The sequence below is a fragment of the Hemitrygon akajei genome, chromosome 6, assembly GCF_048418815.1.
Source record: "Hemitrygon akajei chromosome 6, sHemAka1.3, whole genome shotgun sequence".
NCBI classification, from domain to species: Eukaryota; Metazoa; Chordata; class Chondrichthyes; order Myliobatiformes; family Dasyatidae; genus Hemitrygon; species Hemitrygon akajei.
In genome coordinates this window covers 89768008-89782412 of record NC_133129.1, presented here as the reverse complement: position 1 = coordinate 89782412, position 14405 = coordinate 89768008, and the positions used below count along the sequence as shown (strand labels likewise).

Genomic DNA, 14405 nt, shown 5'->3' with positions numbered 1-14405 from the left:
AAACAAAGCAGCACTTTGTTATAAGTATTGGATAGACAACTGGAAAGTGCTCTCATTCTGTTGAAGATAATATAAGGGGAAGCCTTCATATCAAAAGCATTACGTAGAAGGGGCCAGTGTTGAATGTGTTGTGTGGAAGACTGAAATTCAGATTGTATGGTCTCCCTTAGGTCTGCACAAGAGACAGATATCAGATTGTATAAACATTCAATAACTTCAACACGGAAATTTCAAAGTCACGTACAAGATCGTGGCTCTTACCTGGTAATAGGTTCCATTGTACACACAGCCGCACTGATTTCTTGGGACACACTTGTCTCCGCTCTGCAAAAAGCCTTTGTCACACTGACAGCCCTCGGCACACGGCTGGTCACAGAGCTGAGGACGAGGCTCGAGGCAGGTGGCTGGACAGGCTGAGGCACAGGGCTGGTAGTGACTGTTCGGCGGGCACTGGAGAGCTATGGAGAAATAAAAGAAAACAGTTTTCACAGCCAGCAGGGTCACTCAGATCAAAAGCTGTAAAAATCTCTGATGGTGTGGTGTATGGTCTCTTTACTACGTACGGCAGAAGGTTTCAGTCCTCCAGGGTTGAATGGTGATGTTGTGTTGCTGACACTGGGTGACGTAGGCCTCGATGGCTTCACACAGCTGCTGCTTGTTGCCGTTCATCGCACACAAGTCATACACACAGTCCTTGAAGAAGGCCTGGGAGAGGGAGGAGTAGATCTCAAGTTAAAATATGAATATGCATGGGTAACATCTTATTGTGAAGGAAAAGAAAGAAAGTGGGCTGTAGAATGTAAACTTGAAACAAATAATCCATAGCGCGGTGCCTAATACAAACTCAGAGCAGCTCAACTCACACAGAAGCGTCGGCTATGAAATATGGTCAGTATTGTAAAATTAAAAACAAAATGGCTCAAAGTTCAAAGTACATTTATTATAAGTATGTATACTTTATACAACCTTGAGATTCCTCCCCTTACAGGCAGCCACAAAATAAGAAACCCAATGGAACCCATTAAAAAAAGACTAACCAACACCAAATGTGCAGAGGGAGAATAAAACACAATTCATAAAACTATAAAAGCAAGCAACAGCATTCAGAATGAATGTGAGTCCATAGACACGAAGCCTGGAGCAGCTGGAGCAGGCCACAGCCTCAGCCTCAGTTCATCACACAGCGGGCAAGATGTCGCAGACATCACAGACACAAAGCCCGGAATTGCCAGAGCAGGCCCACAGTTTCAGCCTCAACGCAGTGAAGAGCAGAGTTAAATGTCACGGAGCAAGGAGAGGAACTGGTCCAACCCTCACCTCTGGTCCTGACATCCTGCCTTTTCAATCCATCCAGCATGGTGTTTAAATCATGTAAATATTGGGTCATTCCTTGCTCAGAGACCCGGGCATCCCTGCATCAACACACTCTGGGCCTGGACCCCGCTGCCATGTTCCAGCCATAATGTGACCTTTTCCGGCACTTACACTGATCAAACCTCCTCTGAGTTTAGGTGGACAGGCTCTGAAACTCTTCTGCTCTGACTTTTCTCCATACCACTCGCCCTGACTCTGTCTCACCCATTTCTTGACCTCATTCCGACCACTCTTCCTTGGCCATGTGTCTCCAAATCTGTTTCACACCCGCAACCCTCGAGTCAGCCTTCATTGTTTGCAGTGATTGTTCACCATAATTTTTTTTTAAACAGAGAAAGTCTTATTAATAAAGTATTTGGTTGTGTTTATTGCTTTGGTGACTGCCAGTAAGTAGTCACTCATCTTCATTAGCACCATCTTAAACCAGCTCATCCACATACAGTAAAATTCCATAATGCCCCAAGTGTTGGCTTAGCAATCAACATTCCCCTCCAGATACTGCTTCTGGATTAGTTTTCACATTATTTACCTTGACTGAAACATGCTAACACAGGATATTAGGCTGATATCTTGTTTGGTACCTCTGACAGATGGACACTCACCTGCTCCTCCCTCAATGTGTTAGCTTGGATCAGATGTTCACAACACTGCAGTGGGCCTCCAGTCTATATACCTCTTGCAGCATTCAACAATGATTTTCAACTTGTATTAATGTTGTTAATGTTTATTTTGCTGCATAGATTATCCATAAACTATGTTACACACTGCTGCTGCGACAAGTAGTAAATTTTCATGCCATTTATCAGTGCTTAAGTTGATGAAATTGGACTTGAATTCAGGGGTCATAGAGTCATAGTAAAATACAGCACAAAACAGGTCCTTCGGCCCATCTAGTCTGTGCCAAACCATTTAAACTGTTAACTCCCACCGACCTGCACCCAGACCATAGCCCTCCACCCATGAACCTATCCAAACTTCCCTTAATCATTGAAATTGAGCTTACATACACCACTTGTGCTAGTAGCTTGTTCCAGACACACCACCCTCTGACTGAAGACGTTTCCCCTCATGATCCCCTTAAACATTTCACCTTTCACCCTTAACCCATGACCTCTGGCTGTAATCCCATCCAAGCTCAGTGGAAAAAGTCCGCTTGCATTTACCCTATCTATACCCCTCATAGTTTTGCATATCTCTATCAAATCTCCCCTTAATCTTCTATGTTCCAAGAAATAAAGTCCTAACCTATTCGATCTTTCCTTAGATCCTGCAGTCCCAGCAACATCCTCATAAATTTTCTCTGTATTCTTTCAACCTTATTTACGTCTTTCCTGTAGGTAGGTGACCAAAATTGCACACAATACTCTAAATTAGGCCTCACCCATGTCTGATACAACTTCAACATAACATCCCATCTCCTGTACTCAGTACAATGAACACACTCCTCTAGGCCTGGCAAGGACACAATTGATGAAAGTGGGACTGGAGTATTTTTCATTCAGGATCTTATCAAACAGGTTTGCAAGCTGTTTGTGAAGAGATTAACCAAGAAAGCAGGGGTGAGAGATACAATGAACACGATGACTCTTTACGCACCATGGGGTCAATCTTGTAGTGACAGGCAGCAAATGGGCCAAAACGATCTAACAGTATCCCGCAGTATGAGGGTCCTTCGTACTTTTCACGCTCAGTTTCCGAGCACTGCGGTGTCACCTCAGTGTCAGTCGAGGTACAGCTGAGAAAATCAGAATCAGATTCAGGTTTAATATCAATGGCATAGGTCAAGAAATTTGTTGTGATGCAGCAGCGTTACATTGCAATACATAATAATAACAACTGTAAATTACAGTAAGTATATATATATATATTTGAAAAGTTAAATAAGTAGTGCAAAAAAAGTAGCGAGGTAGTGTTCATGGGTTCAATGTCCATTCAGAAGTTGATGGCAGAGGGGAAGAAGCTGTTCCTGAATTGTTGAGTGTGTGTCTTCAGGCTTCTGTACCTCCTCCCTGATGGTAGCAATGAGAACAAGGCATGTCCTGGGTGGTGAGGGTCCTTAATGATGGATGCCACCTTTTTGAGGCGTCTCTCCTTGAAGACGTCCTGTATACTGGGGATGGTGGTGTCCATCATGGAGCTGACTAAGTTGACAACTTTCTGCAGCTTATGTCAATACAGTGCAGTGGTTACCCCATACCAGACAGTGAATCAGCCAGTTACAATGTTGTTCACAGTACATCTGTAGAAATTGGCGAGTAGCCTTGGTGATGTACTAAATCTCCTCAAACACCTAATGAAATATAGCAGCTGTTGTGACTTCTTTGTAGCTGCATCAATATGTGGGGTCCAGGTTAGATCCTCAGAGATGTTGACACCCAGGAACCTGAAATTGCTCACTCTTTGCACTTCTGATCGCGCTATGAGGACTGGTGTGTGTTCCCTTGTCTTACTCTTTCTTTGGTTTACTGACATTATGCAAAGTTGTTGTTGTGACACCACTTAACTAGCTGATGAACCTCGCTCCTGTAAGCCTTCTCATTACCATCTGAAAGTCTGCAAGCAACAAATTTATACATGCCATCTGAGCTGTGCCTAGCCACACAGTCATGGGTGTAGAGAGAGTAGAGCAGTGGGCTAAGTACACATCCCTGTGGTGCGCCAGTGTTGGTTGTCAGAGAGATGGAGATGTTATTCCTGATCCGCACAGATGGTGTTGGGGTTCGGAGATGAGAGAGGAAAAAGATTAATGCTTATCTGTAATTACAGACAACTAAAAGCACAAAACCATTCCTATCAGCCTAACTACAGGCTTGAGTGTTAGTGCTACACACAAGCCTCCTTAAACGTTTTGTTGCAGTCCATCATCAGATCTTTCAAATACATTTTCCCTAATATTCTTTATAATTGGGTTGAGTTGTTCTCTGATCTTGGCAATTCATCTGAAAACATTTCGTCATCACACGAGGAGCCATCATCAGTGTGCTGTTGATTGTGGCGTGTCCTTTTTTGTTGCCATTTGTGTGAATTGTTTCTGCGCTTGGGAAGGGTGTGTTGATTTTTTTTTGAACAGGTTGCATGGTGTTTCTCTGTTTCATGGCTGTCTGTGGCAAGACGAATCTCAGGATTGTATACTACATACATACTTCGATAAAAAATGTACTTTCAATCCTTTTCCCCTCAAAATTGTAGAGGCCGATTGATGTAATAATAATATCTATTTTAAAATATGAAAAACTTTATTATAATGACCAGATAATTTTGGTCATTGTAAGGGTGGATAAATAAGTTGGCTGGTGGTATAGCATCTGCATGGGACTTTGAGGCAAATGGTCCAGGTTCAGATTCAGTTAGCTCCTTTCACGCTTTCCATCTGTGCTACGTTGAGTATTGAACTAGCAACTCAGTCTCGTAAAAAACAGATAAGAAAAATACTGAAGAAATGGTAAGGTTGCCACCTGATGCACCACAAGCCACAGAGCAGAACAACAAGGGTGGATAAATGGTTAACAATCATGGTCTCCTCTGCTGGAATAAAGGGTTAAAATAATTATGTTGCTTTGACATATTATTGTTATTCAGAGAATCCCTACAAACCTTCACCAGATTCACTGAGGAAAGACTGTAGAGATGGAGAAACAAAGAAACAAGTTGCCTTCCTTCCTATTTGCCACTTACTTCTGGTCCACGTTCCAACTGTTACCGAAGTCGTTGACTCCCTTCACCACCTGTCCCTCGGGAGTTCTGAAATCATCGCTGGGGATCCCGTTGTAGTCACCGCACAGGCCGCACAACTGGCCGGAGTAGCTAGACAGAGGGAGAGGGAGACAGGAATGAGATCAGAGTGGTCACACGCAGGAGTTAGCAGAGGAGGTTCTGGGCCATGAAATACTTTGGGAGGGGGCCAAGGTGGTGCAGAGTGGATGAAACAGGATTGGTGGGAAAGGTTCTGCACACGGAGGGGTTAGTGGAGATGTCAGGGTGCCTCAATGTGTGTGCAGGGCAAGATGTCCTGCAATCATTGCTTGGGATAGCAGGTCGGCAGAAAGAAGCACAGGAACAGAGGTGAGCACATTGGTCAAAGTTCAAAGTGCATTTATTATCAAAGTATGCATTAATTATACAAGCTTGAGATTTGTTTCCTTACAGGCAGTCACAAAACAAAGAAACCCAATAGAATCCATTAACAACAAAAGAAGACCATCAAACACCCAAGGTGCAGAGAGAGAAAAATCCAATTGTGCAGACAATAAAAGTAAGCAAATAGCATTCAGAACTGAAGGTCACAAAATTGATTCTGTAGCCCGTTAACTGCAGGCCATGGCCTCGGCCCAGTGCAGCAACGAGTAAACCTCTTGGAGCAGTGAGCTGAAGTTCAGTGCAGAGACAGCTAAACCTTGTGCAGCAGCGAGCTGAGCACTGGCCCGACCTTTGATTCCGGCCTCTGATCTTTTCAACCTGGCCTGGCGCTTATATCATTCAAACCTCTGGTCATTCCTCGCTCTGGGCCCCAGGCCCTGCTGCTGCAATATGCTCTTGGACCCGGGTCGCACCACTCATTAACATGAGAGCAAAAGTGAAAATGATGGGTGGAGTGCCATGAGCATGTGCAGTGAGTCCGAGGTTTGGACAATTTAAGCACTGAGGCAGATTGAGAAAGTTGGGGTGTCGGGGCCGGAGACGAGGGACAGGCAGATTCGGGTCACTACACTGTGAGGTTTACTCGTCACTGCACTGAACTGAGGCTGTGGCCTGAAACCAAGGGCTGCAGAATCACTCCTGTGAACTTCAGTTCAGTGTGCTATTTGCTTGCACTTATTGTTTGCACAATTTGTTTTTTTCTCTCATGCAGACGGTCTTCTTTTGTTTTAATGGGTTCCTTTGGGTTTCTCTGTTTTGTGGCTGCCTGTAATGAGACGAATCTCAAGGTTGTATAAAGTATACAATGTAATAAATGTATTTTGAACCTTGCAGACAGGGTAAGCATTACAGCGGCGTAGGGACAGGTATTGTGAGCACAACATGGAAGTGGAAGGTGGTCCTGAGGAAGGTCAGGTTGTAGGGAGTCTGGTGATTATTGTGCAAGGGCAACAAGATGGATGTGATTATTGATAGGCACAACCTCCAATCCCATCCCACCTCATACGGCCAGGAGGGTGGCTTCTGGCTCTACTCACTCGCTGGAAACCTTCACATCGACGTGGTGCCTGCCGTCGTAGCGCACGGTCAGCCCGAAGTCGGTCTGCAGCACCACATGTCTGCCTGAAGCTGAGATGGTGACTCCGGGGAGCGGGCGGATGGGAACGGTCACAGGCTCTCCATCCACCTGGAAGGCAGCAGAAGGAGAAAATTGGCAGTCAGTCAGCACAGATGTTCATTCACCTGTTGGAAGTGAGTGGAAGGTGGGGAAGGGAGCTCTGGCTGAAAAGAAGAGAGGTGATAGCAGAAGTGGAGACTTTATGAACCTGGTCATCAGTGTTAGAGGGAAGGCCATGGTTAAAGGAAAAGGAAAACATCTCAGAGGACATCTCACGAAGAAACATGTTGGATCCACACTAGCTGGGATTTAGAAAGGTGTTCTAAATGAAACCTTTAAGATGCCAAGAATTATTGACAGGATAGAATCTGAGGAGTGTGAGTGCGCCAGAGATTTTTGCAGACCCAAGTGATTTCTTCCATTTCATCTAAGAAAAAGTTTCTCCTTCTTTTTTCATGCCTCCCTTTTCTTTTAAGGTGGCTGGGGTCCTGTCGAAGTCCGTGATTTACAGCTGCAGCTCAAACTAGGGGTCGCCACAGGCAGAGGGTCCTCATTCTCGGAACTCGCCAAGCAGCCTATCATTTTAATATCCTCGGGTGGGCCTGGAAGACGTGCACCTTCAGGGTATACGACTCAATTCCTTGCCAATGTCGCTGACTGAAGCGTTGTGGGAGACTGACACATCAAGTCAACATATGGTTTGCCCTGCTGTTGGAAGGCCACTGCACTCGAGTGATCCCCCTCTCTCTTACACTCTCTTTCTCTCTCTCGACAGTGAGTGGAGTCTGTTGGTCCTCAAGTCAGGGAACTCGGACAAGCAATGTGGCAGATTGCAATATCAAAACAGCCAGCTGGTCTCCCTCTTGCTGTTGTAGGAGTGATATCTCTCTCTCCCTGTCTGAGATGTTGAAGTGATGGGATGGACAGTAGTTTTTGATGGCCTCTAGCTCATGGTCTCTGGGGGCTTTGCTATTGCTTGTATGGTGGGTGGTGGGGAGAAGTTGATGCTTTTGCTGTAGCAAGTGCGGGGAAGGTTGATGTTTTGGTGCTGCTTGTCTATGGGAGGGAGGATGGGGGTTACTGGGGTTTTGATAATAACGTCTTTGTTTTTTTTTCTGTTTCATGGATGTCCGTGAAGAATAAGAATTTCAGGTTACTGTATATATTGTATGCATTCTCTGATATTAAATTGAACTTTTGAACCATTAGGAAGATATATCCCTGGTTTGGAGATCTTTCAATAGAGGCAAGGTTTGAGGATAAGGAATAAGGGATTCCAATAAAGATAGAGATGAGACGAAAAATTCTGTCCACAGAATCTTAAAACTTTGGAATACTCTATCCCAGAAAGCTGCATAGGTGCAATTATTGAATATCTTCTAGGTAGAGATTTTTAGTAAAGGATTATGGAGAACAGGCAGGGAAGTATTGCTTAACCTAGAATCAAAGCAGCTTTGACCTTTCTCAGTGGTACAGTGGCTCCAGCAGCCAGATGATCCTCTCCTGTACATTTTCCCTTATTTTCTTCATTTGAATAGATTGCGGAGGAGTTAATTCCCTCTCTGAACAAAAATGTCCCGGCTGGTCAGTGTGAGTGGTACCACAAATAGAATGAGCCTTTCCATCCTTTGAGCTGCACCACCCAGAAATCCCCCTATTTAATCATGGCCTAATCACGGGACGATTTACAATGACCAATTAACCCATCAACTGGTATGGCATGGTAGCGTAGTGGTGAGCATGATGCTTTACAGTACAGGTGACACAGGTTCAATTCATACCGCTGCCTGTAAGGAGTTTGAATATTCTCCCTGTGACCACATGTGTTTCCTCCCACAGTCCAAAGACCAACTGGTTAATTGATCATTGTAATTTGCCACATGATGAGGCTAGGGTTAAGTCAGGGTTTGCTGGCAGCGAGGTTTAATGGACAGGAAGGGCCGACTCTGCACTAAATCTCACTAAAATAAAATAAAATTTTAAAAAATGTAAACATCAGCCTCTCACCTGGACGGCCCTGTTCCTGAGTATTGACACGGTGATGCCGTAGACGCTGACATAAACTGCTTTGACATATGACACTGTCTTCACTCCGTTGCGATGCTCATTGGCCGTGTACACGGTGAACGGGGTCAGGCTGGAGTTGCAGGGCTTGGCCAACACATAAGTACAGTTGCCCTGGAAGTTGAACTTCCTCTTGTCGAAGGAGGTGTAGTGGGGGTCTCCGGATGCGGTGCAGGTGGACGAGTCTGGGGGGGGGGGGGAACAGGAAGAGGGGAAAGGTGAGTTAAATCCATGTATCAAGAGTTGCCATAGTCACAACTAGGCAAAATCGACAAAACAGGAAGGGAGAGGAAAGAGAACGATTAAACTCATCTCTCACCCAGTACCCCTGACCATTTACCTTTAGGATAACAGCCCTGGACACCACCTTTGTTGTCACAGTACTCGTCGGGGCCACAGCTGGTGTCCGTGCACTGGACGTTGTTGCTGGACAGGCACTTACACACCTGGTTACAGGCCTCAGACCAGATCACATCCCCGGGCTGGAAACACAGAGAGAGGCACATGAGGGGTGAAGTGTAGAGACGTGAAGTTCACTTGATTGGCAGTGAGAATTGCACTTGTTTCTCATCTCCTCTGGATATGCCACAGTAGATCACAGTCAATCAAGGTCTGCCCAAAAACGGAAGAGCTGAACCAAGAAACTCCTCCTGCACTCACCTAGTCTTCCTATCATTTTCATCTCAGCAATATAACTCATCATAATTCTTTATCGTTTTCGTAAATATCCTACTTCCTGGCCTTTAACTGATACAGATAGTTTCTGCTTCATCCTCAAATGTGACATGGAAAGATCAAATAGGTTAGGACTTAATTCCTTGGAATGTAGAAGATTGAGAGGTTAATTGATGGGGTATACAAAATTGTGAGACTACTAGATATGGTAAATGCAAACAGGCTTTTTCCACTGAGGTTGGGTGGGACTACAACTAGAGGCTATGGGTTAAGGGTGAAAGGTGAAAAGTTTAAGGGGAACATGAGGGGAAGCTTCTTCACTCAGAAGGTGGTGAGAGTGAGGGACGAGCTGCCAGTATAAGTAGTACATGTGAGCTCGATTTCAACGTTTAAGAGAAATTTGGATAGGTACATGGATGGTCGGGGTATGGAGAGCTATGGTCCTGATGCAGGTCATTGGGAGTAAGCAATTTAAATGGTTCAGCATGGTCTAGATGGGCAGAGTGACTTGTTTTTGTGCTGTACTTTTCTGTGACTCTCTGATTCTAATGTACAGGGAACCCTTCATATCAAGACCATTATGCAGACAAGGTCAATATTGAAAGTGTCGAGTGGAAGACTGCACTTTAGATTGTTCTGGACAAGATACTGAGACCAGATGATATAAACACACAAGACAATGACTTCAACACCAATTTCAGAGTCACGAACGAGACCGTGGCTCTTACCTGGTAATAGGTTCCATTGTACACACAGCCACACTGATTCCTCGGGACACACTTGTCTCCGCTCTGAACAAAGCCTTTGTCGCACTGACAGCCCTCGGCACACGGCTGGTCACAGAGCTGAGGATGAGATTCGAGGCAGGTAGCTGGACAGGCTGAGGCACAGGGCTGGTAGTGACTGTTTGGCGGGCACTGGAGAGCTATGGAGAAAGAAAACAGTTTTCACAGCCAGCAGGGTCACTCGGATCAAAAGCAGTAAAACTCTCTGACGGTGTGGTGTGTGATCTCTGTACTACTTACGGCAGAAGGTTTCATTCCTCCAGGGTTGAATGGTGACGTTGTGTTGCTGACACTGGGTGACGTAGGCTTCGATGGCTTCACACAGCTGCTGCTTGTTGCCGTTCAGTGCGCACATGTCGTACACACAGTCTCTGAAGAAGGCCTGGGAGAGGGAGGAGTGGATCTCAGGTTAAGGACAACAAGTCTGGGCAGCATCTTTATGTGTTGGAAACGAACGAGGGACGTGGAATGTAAATTTGCAAAGAAGAATCAATAGACTCAGAGCAGCTCAGCTTATATCTAAGAAAGGATGTGCTGACATTGGATAAGGGTCAAGGGAGGTTCACAAAAATGATTCTGGGATTGAAAGGCTTGTCATATGAAGAACGTTTGATGGTTCTGGGCCTGTATTCACTGGAATTCAGAAGAATGAGGAGTGACTTAATTGAAACCTATCGAATGGTGAAAGGCCTCGATAGAGTGGATGTGGAGAGAATGTTTCCTATAGTGGGGAAGTCTAGGACTAGAGGGTAAAGCCTCAGAATAGAGGGACGTCCATTTAGAATGGAGATGAGCAGGAATTTCTTTAGCCAGAGAGTGGTGAATCTGTAGAATTCATTGCTACAGGCAGCTGTAGAGGCCAAGGGACTTAAGGCAGAGGTTGATAAATTCTTGATTAGGGATACAAGAAGGCAGGAGATTAGGGCTGAGCAGAAAAACTGATCAGCCATGATGAAATAACAGAGCAGACTCCTAAACCTTCTGGTCTTATGGAAGCAACAGATCTGAAAAATGGCCAGACTTGTGAGATAGAATACTAGATAGCTCATCTACCTACAGCAAGATCCAGAAATACTCCAGGTAAGGTCTGAGGGATAAATATTCTCGTCCACATACTGTGATAAACTCCTTTTCTCCTTCATTACCGTAACTGTAATTGGATCTTCCTTGTCCACCTCAGAAAGCTAATAGAGGCCTCAATACGACGTCTCATTCACAGACTGTACTTATGATAGATGGGCACTCACTTCAGACTCCCTCAGGATTCCAGCAAGGACCAGACATAAGACCATAAGATATAGGAGCAGAATTAGGCCATTTGGCCCATCAAGTCCACTCTGTCATTTCACCATTGTTTGTCCATTTTTGTTCTCAGCCCCAATCTCCTGCCTTCGCCCCTTCATACCCCTGACTAATCAAGAATCTGTCAACTACTGCCTTAAATATACCCAATGACCTGTCCTCCACAGTTGCCTGTGGTAATGAATTCAACTGATTCACTCTCTGGCTAAAGTAATTCCTCCTTATCTCCATTCCAAAAGGACACCCCTCTATTCTGAGGCAGCGTCCTTTGGTCTCAGCCTCTCCTACCATAGGAAACATCCTCTCCACACCCACTCCATCGAGGTCTTTCAAGATGCAATAGGATTCTATGAGGACACCCCTCATGGTTCTGAATTCTAGTGAGTACAGGCCCAGAGCATTCAAATGCTCCTCATATAACAAGCCTTTCAATCCCAGAAACAATTTTGTGAACCTCCTTTGAAGATTCATAACTCATATTTCAGAACCTTTCACGTCCTGAGCCAATGTGGTTCAACTTGCACTAATGCCAATATTTTCATTTTGATGCACAAGTTGTGCATAACTAACATTAACAAACTCAGGAGTCAGCAGGTGCTTCCCAACAAACCATTCAAGTCCTCAATTAACAAACATGGGTGCTGGGTATTTTTTTTTACTCAGAAGCTTATCAAAAAGGTCTAGAAGAGCATAACTGAGGGAGGCGAAGAGACAATGTGAAAGGTATAAACAACACAACTCTGCTATACGCACCATGGGATCAATCTTGTAGTGACAGGCAGTGAATGGGCCGAAACGATCTGAGAGTATCCCGCAGTATGAAGGTCCTTCATACATCTGAAGGTCATCTTCAGAACACTGTGGAGTCACCTCGGTGTCAGTCGAAGTACAGCTGAGAAGATGAAGACAGAGGTTGGGGATGATGGAGGAAGAGAAGGCATAAATTAATATTGTTGGCCATGGAGGACTTAAAATATGGAAGAAAATGCCAAATTTGAATGGGTCAAGGTCAGGAGAAGCAGATGAACCAATTTTTTTTTTTGCCATGTGCTTGAAGGAGATGGAGGATGCCATTTTGCGAAGCTGCTCTGTTACCTCCATTTTGAGAACTGTTTGATGAACTGATTGATTCTTGGTCTGGGATAATGTAATCAGAACTATTGAATGTGGACATAAGGAGCTTTTGCTATGGACCTGCTAAACCTGAGGCCATTCTCAGATAAGCTGTGATTAGTGTCCTGATGAATAGTCTCAGCCTGAAATGTCAACTGTACTCTTTTCCAAGGATGCTGCCTGGCCTGAGCTCCTCCAGCATTTTGTGTGTGTTGCTTTGATTTACAGCATCTGCATATTCTCTCCTATATTGTGTACCATGGCAGGTTTGCAGAAGTAATCCCATTATCTTGGTCCAGTGTCTGAGTCACCTGGTTTGACTAGTTTGAACCGGAGTCGAAGGGAACAAAAGAAGTCACGTATGGTGTGAAGTTTTGTAGCTCTTGGACTACATCCAATTCGAAGGTTATGGGTCAGTCAAATGACCCACAGCCAATAACACTGAAATGCAACATTTGAATTGTAAGGAATGAATATAAAAGTAGAGGCTTCAAAAACAAAGTGGTAATAACTTCGAAGGTTCAACATCATAAGGAAGACCCTCCACGCCAGGGGCTGGGAGAAGAAAGGATTGGTCATCTGGCCAATGGGGGATCCCCTACTTCAGTGTTATAAATTGGAGAAGTGATCTGAGTGAGTATTGGTACAGAGAATACATGTTTTAAGTTATTGGCCTGAGTCAACATAGTTACGTTGTCCGTACAGAGACAATAAAGTGTGAGCTTTGATTAACTAAGAGATGTGTAGTGAGTTTCCTAGCCTAGTTCCATTGATGAATGGTCAGCAATGTGTACTTCAAATTACAGAGAGCCTACAGCATTAAAACATATGCATCAGCTTAACTACAGAATGCCAGGTTTAATATTGCACAAGATCTTCCTTTCACATTTGGTCACACTCTATCTGCAGACTCTTCAACAAATTTGTCTTTTATATTCTTTACAGTTCTTCACTGGAAAGCTTCAGTTCTTGCCTCAACGTATCACTCCTGACTTTAGAAGTTTCTGGGACAAGAGGCTTTTTCTGTTTTCTCACCCTTAATTTCTTTAGAAAACTTGTCCCACAATAGGTCAACCCATTGTCTATCCCAAATTACTTCGGAGCAATCTGAGCTCCAACTTGTCTTAAATATTCCTTCCCTGTTTATTGGGTCTCCAATGAAAAGCACCATTGATTCAACCTGATTGTAGCTTCAGCTACTTTGATTAGTACAAAAATAATAGCCTAAGTGCTACACCTGCCCATACACTTCCTCCCTCACCTTCATTCCAGTCCCCAAACAGTCCTTACAGGTGAGGCAACACTTCACCTGTGAATCTGTTGGGGCCATCTATTGTATACGACACTCCCGATGAGGCCTCCTCTACTTTGGTGAGATCTGTCGTAAATTGGGGTACCACTCTGTTGGGCCCTCCGCACCCTCCGCCACAAGTGGGAATTCCTGGTGGCCAAACATTTTAATTCCAATGACCATTCCTCTGTTCTGACATGTCGATCCATGGCCTCCTCTTGTGCCAAGATGATGCCACCCTCAGGGTGGAGGAGCAACACTTTATATTCTGTCTGGGTTCCCTCCAACCTGATGTCATGAATATTGATTTCTCCTTCTACTGCACAAATTTCTCACCCCCTCCACTTCCTCTATTCCCCACTCTGAGCTAATACTTCTTCTTATCTACCTATTACTTTCCCCTGGGTCCCCTCCTCGTTCCCTTTGTCCTATTGTCTAGCCTCCTCTCCTATCAGATTCTTCTATCTCCAGCCTTTGACCTTTCTCACCCACCTGGCTTCACCCATCACCTTCCAGCTAGCCTCCTTCCCCTCCCCCCACCTTTTTG

General features: G+C 44.7%; 1 protein-coding gene across 3 annotated transcripts in view; it reads right to left on the bottom strand.

Moving 5' to 3' along the window:
• Positions 1-14405, bottom strand: part of LOC140729243 (IgGFc-binding protein-like) — a 225277-nt gene that overhangs the window by 131714 nt on the left and 79158 nt on the right. For 2 of the 3 annotated variants that reach the window (XM_073048804.1, XM_073048805.1), the window contains exons 48-57: positions 12208-12346; positions 10393-10534; positions 10096-10292; positions 9033-9174; positions 8636-8877; positions 6549-6697; positions 5050-5178; positions 2971-3109; positions 564-705; positions 262-458 (exon numbers count right to left, since the gene is read on the bottom strand). The exons of the other annotated variant lie outside the window; for it this stretch is intronic. In XM_073048804.1, coding sequence (XP_072904905.1) covers positions 262-458; positions 564-705; positions 2971-3109; positions 5050-5178; positions 6549-6697; positions 8636-8877; positions 9033-9174; positions 10096-10292; positions 10393-10534; positions 12208-12346 — 1618 coding nt within the window. The remainder of the gene's footprint in view (positions 1-261; positions 459-563; positions 706-2970; positions 3110-5049; positions 5179-6548; positions 6698-8635; positions 8878-9032; positions 9175-10095; positions 10293-10392; positions 10535-12207; positions 12347-14405) is intronic. 3 annotated transcript variants of the gene reach the window in all.